The sequence below is a fragment of the Physeter macrocephalus genome, chromosome 3 (assembly GCF_002837175.3).
Source record: "Physeter macrocephalus isolate SW-GA chromosome 3, ASM283717v5, whole genome shotgun sequence".
In the NCBI taxonomy this organism is placed as follows: Eukaryota; Metazoa; Chordata; class Mammalia; order Artiodactyla; family Physeteridae; genus Physeter; species Physeter macrocephalus.
The window spans coordinates 23,007,624-23,012,301 of NC_041216.1; the positions used below are offsets into that span (position 1 = coordinate 23,007,624).

Consider the following 4,678-nt stretch of genomic DNA (forward strand, 5'->3'; position numbering starts at 1 on the left):
TGCCCACCATGGGTAATGGGTAGGTGAGGCCCAGAGGTTCAACTTATCTGCAGTGTGGATGACCCCTTCCAGAACTGGGATCCATGCCTTGTGCAGTAAAGCCCATTCCCCCCACACTGAAAAGTCAAGAACTGAGACTTATGGACCCACCAGGAAACCATGAGGAGTGCTCACGTCCAGGGTCATGGCCTGAGCCAGCAGTGAGGGCCCTGCCAGGGCTCTTCACTCCAGTGGTTCATTGACCACTGAGTATGTTCCTCTTTGTGTGTATTAACCCACTGAACAGCCACAGAAATAAGCAAGGAAGTAAGAGATGCCCCAGACTAAAGAACTGGTGGGAATGGTAAGACTAGAGATCATAGACAATTCAGAGCCATTTTTTTCTTCCATCAGTATCTGGAGATTCCTGCGGTATAAACTGAGACATCAGGATAATACAGCATGGAGGGCAGCAGTCAGTTTACACTGAGGGTCTCTTTATTTCTGACCATTCATTTACAACCACCTACCCAGGGAGAACTCCAACACGTGGGTCTCAAGACTCAATCCACCTCCAGAAATTTAGGTTCATATTTCTGACTCTATGAGACATTTCCCCAAAAGACCTATTACCTGTCAGAGTCAACTTTTCCCTCTGCATTCCTGCACCCTCCCTTAATCACTTTTTCTTCTCCCATTCACATTGAGCAGATGTCTGAAGCCATGGGTCTGTTTTCCCTTCACGATGGAACTGTGTCCTAGATATCAGTTTCCAAGTGCTCAGAAGAAAGCTTTTAGACGCACCCAAGTAGTTAGGGGTATTTCAGCAGTATATTATGGGCTGGGGACGATAGAATGTGTTATCTCCACAGTGCAGACAGGGGCTGGAACTAATCCAGATGATCCTGGGACGTCCTAAGACGCTCAGAATCTCAAACAGTTCAGCCCGACACTGGACAAATCTTCCAGGTTGGAGGATCCCCTGAGAGCTGTAACTCTCCTGAGGGACAGGATACAGCTCTTGACTTAAACTGGGCAGCCCGGATGTGTGTCGCAGCAGCTTCTCCATGATGACCATGGAGAGGAGGTTTCCACGCAGGCTAAAGAACATGAGCTGGGAGCAGCGGCTCAGGGATTGCAGGATGGTCTCGAGGTGAGAGTCCCTGATCCCACATTGCTCTAAATACAGTTCCTGGAGGGTGGCTGCAACTTTCTCCAACAGAACTGGGAGGAGCTCAGGACTAGAGTAGGTCAGGGTGACGCCACTCAGATCCAGGCCCTTTAGCTGACTGATGTTCGGACACTGGGACAGATGGGTCAAGTCTGAATCCGAAAGGAGGCAGTGAGTTATTGCAAGGTTGTCCAAGCGGGTCATCAGGCACCTGGGGAGAAACAGAGCAATTAGGTCTTGGAAACCCAGGTGGAAGTTGACCTCAAGTAGGGAGACAAGTGATTTGCCCAAGTCCAAGGTTAGTCTGATCTTCTGATAACGATCAATACCCAGAATGCCCAGTCTCACTTTAACCTGAGTCCTTTCACCTTCCTGTGTGACTGAGTCAAGTTGAAAGCTCTCTTTCCTCATCAGTCAAGCGGAGAAAAACTTACTACACTTCTTATGAGGATGAACGAAGATAATGGAGTACACTAGAACACACTGAGGGGAGAGCCTGACATCTTGTCTCCATAAAGAGTGGGCATCACTGAATTTTAATAGTAAGATACATACATAAAATGCTTCCTACTCAGGTTTCCTTCAGCCCATGTTTGGGCCACAGGCACCCATAACTCAGGCCAGGTAAGGCTTCTGGGTAACATGCATAGTGGACCAACCAGGGCAAGATCTCACGACATCAATTAAGGTTGCCAGTCTGCAGGGGCTCAGTTACATTCCTGCATCATCTGCAAACCATCTACCAGTTTTTATTCTGCTTTAGGCTCCTGCTCTATTATGATCATCTCCAGAATCACGCATTATCCATATATTAATTACCTTATCAGGAGCAAAAAACAACCTTTTACAAACAGGGAATTTGAGATAGGCTCATTGTGGTCACAACACTGGTGAGCACAGAGCTTCCATTTAGAAATGCTCAGGCCTGATGGAGTTTTCCCTCTTCAATGCCCCCTTCCCTTAGTTATTTTCCTAATTCATCTAAACCAAGCTATCTCTTCCTAAAGAAGAAATCATATACCCACACCACTAGATCCTAACCCCTAGTCCATAGCTTCCTAGCAGGGTGTCCCTTTCCAGAGCCCCTATCCCAGTTTGGGCCCCTACCTTGATTTGTATGGTGATGTGATACCACACTTCAGGATAGAGCAGCAAAGTGGACAGTGTGTTTCACATTCTAGTGTTGTGTTCACTGTTACCTGGCCAGTGGTGCACACTCACCTGAGCATCTGGTCCAGGCAGCCTTCAAGGTAGGAGGGAGATTCCAGATGGAGACCCCGGAGGTGGTGCAGCCTGAGGAACTGAGAGGTGATTTGGACGACGTGCTGCTCCTCCTGTTCCTCAGGTGCAGAGACGTGGATGTGGGAGAGCAGGAGTCTCTGCACATTACCCATCTGGCCCAGGAGAGGAGCAAACACGGCCAGTGTGGACAGTTGCCAGGTGCAGTTCACTTGCACCTCCTGGATACAGTCCAGCTGCACCATATTCAGGACCGTCATAATATTTTCCATGGGCATTGAAACGATCTTCAGCTTCTTACAGCACAGGTGTATGGAAGCTTTCCTCTCCTCCACCCACCTGATGAGGTAGGTGAGGAATCCATCCAGGGTCCTTTCCTTGAGGTGAAGTTCTATGAACACCACCACGGGAGCCACAGGCTGTTTTGTCCTTGACCTGTCCTCAGCCACTGGTGCCATCAGTGAGCTTGAACATCCATGGACCCTGTCTCCAGACCACATTCTCCAGAAGTCCTGGCTGGTATTCCTTAAATCCAGCACCCGCAGTTTGCACCTCCTGTGGGAAAACAGCAGATTGGCAGCGATGGTTTAAGATCCACACGTAATGAAACCACAGTCTCAGATTTAGGCAACACTCAGACTTCCCACCCGAGCTTTTACTTCACATCCCTGACATCACCTGCTGTCTTGCCCTCTTCTTCCCTCTCTGCCTCACATTCCTCCATCTCCTTTCCCCTTCCATCCTTCCTGGCTTTCTACACCTATTACCCTTAGGCATCCCTGCTGAGACATGTACTTTCAGGCTCCCCTGCATCTTAGGCGCTCATACACTGCTGGAAGGCATTTCCCAAAATGAGCTCAGTGATGGCCAAGTCTCTGTGTTTCTTCACTGGCATCATCAGAAGCCTCTGCTCCATCCCTTGTCTATCCACTCTCCTGACTTCAGCTTTCTCTTCAGGGCTGCCCAATACCTTACTAGGCTACCTTGATCAGACTCACCTGGGAGGATCCTTCTGTGCAAGCAGGATATCAAGCCCATCCAGCACTGCTTGTAAGGTTCCCAGATGAGGTGTCTTCATCAGGCCCCCCAGAGGCAGGCGGACAAAGGGCCAGTCTTGCACCATGGCCTTCAGGGTCTCACTGTATCTCCCATAGAAAGCCTCCATGAACAGTGGGGGGAAGAGCTCTGTGGGCAGATCCTTCAGAGCCGTGATGGTCGAGGCCTCATCCCTCAGCAAGCTCATTCCTGCCAGGTCCAGGAGTCTCAGGGGGTTCTGGACACTCATCGTGACTCGGCTCCTAAAGGAATCCTGTGGAAACTTGCAGGGAACAAGGAATCTTTCTCAGGTTAAGCATGAGCACCACTTACTCGGTCTCCCCACCCTTCAGAAGAACAAACTCAGAGCCAAAGTCACCGCTCTGGCAGTGGTGGAAGAGCCTCCGTTTAGCAGAATTCCACTCTGGGCTCTGTGGGCCCAAAGCCATAGCTTTGCCCCTACGGGCACCAGAACAAGCTTCTCACAAGTACCAAGGAGGAAGAAACCCAACCACTCGTCCATCCATTTCCATTCACTGCTTTGCTCAATTAGGTTGCACTGGGAAGTGGGTACCATGAGCCTGAAAGCTGACCCCAGTCTTTTTTGGGGGAAACCTTTCAGACCACCACTTAGGGCCCTAAAACTATGGGAATAGGAGCATCTTGTGGCCCAACACAGTCTCCAATCTCAGTTTCCACAGTTAACTGCACTGGGAAAGATGAAGCAGATATATGCCTAAAATGAATGCTGTTTGTGCAAACTAAATCTTTTTTTTTTTTTAATCTTTTGGCCACACCACAAGGCATAGGGATCTTAGTTCCCCAACCAGGGATTGAACCCATGCCCCCTGCATTGGGGGCGTGGAGTCTTAACCTCTGGACCACCAGGGAAGTCCCTCTGCAAGCTAAAGCTTTTTAATGTAAAAAAATAAAATTCCAAACAGATGTTTTCATTAAAAAATAAAATCTGGTTGGTTAAGATATTTTTTAATGATATAAACCAAAGTAAAAATCAAGATGTTTGGGATTAAGGCAAAATTACACTTAGAGGCAAAATCAAAGCCTTACATTTGTCATCTGAAAAGAAAGGAAATCTCCCTGCCATCCATAGCTACATGCCATCATTCAAAACCTGCTGACCATAGATAAGATGAGAGTGTCTTTAGCTGAGGTCTGTAACTTACCAGCTCTGACGTGGCAGGGTGCTCAGACCTCAGATGGGATGGAGAACCCAGGCAGTGACTCCAGAGAAAG

The 4,678-nt window shown here is 48.6% G+C and overlaps 1 protein-coding gene across 1 annotated transcript; it reads right to left on the minus strand.

Annotated features, from left to right (window-relative positions):
- Nucleotides 1–802: 802 nt before the first annotated feature.
- Nucleotides 803–3,674, minus strand: LOC102976201 (PRAME family member 12-like). Its single transcript, XM_007104828.2, has 3 exons — nucleotides 3,388–3,674; nucleotides 2,372–2,944; nucleotides 803–1,361 (listed from the first exon to the last, which is right to left on the minus strand). The coding sequence occupies exons 1-3, from the start codon at nucleotides 3,672–3,674 to the stop codon at nucleotides 803–805; spliced, it is 1,419 nt and encodes a 472-aa protein (XP_007104890.1).
- Nucleotides 3,675–4,678: the final 1,004 nt, after the last annotated feature.

What these genes read in the sequence shown, in the direction of transcription:
- LOC102976201 (XM_007104828.2), bottom strand. Translation starts at nt 3,674, where the DNA reads ATGAGTGTCCAGAACCCCCTGAGACTCCTGGACCTGGCAGGAATGAGC. An exon ending in GCACAGAAGGATCCTCCCAG is followed by an intron (nt 2,945 to 3,387) that starts GTGAGTCTGATC and finishes GTTTTCCCACAG; the next exon opens with GAGGTGCAAACTGCGGGTGC. An exon ending in TGCCTGGACCAGATGCTCAG is followed by an intron (nt 1,362 to 2,371) that starts GTGAGTGTGCAC and finishes GTTTCTCCCCAG; the next exon opens with GTGCCTGATGACCCGCTTGG.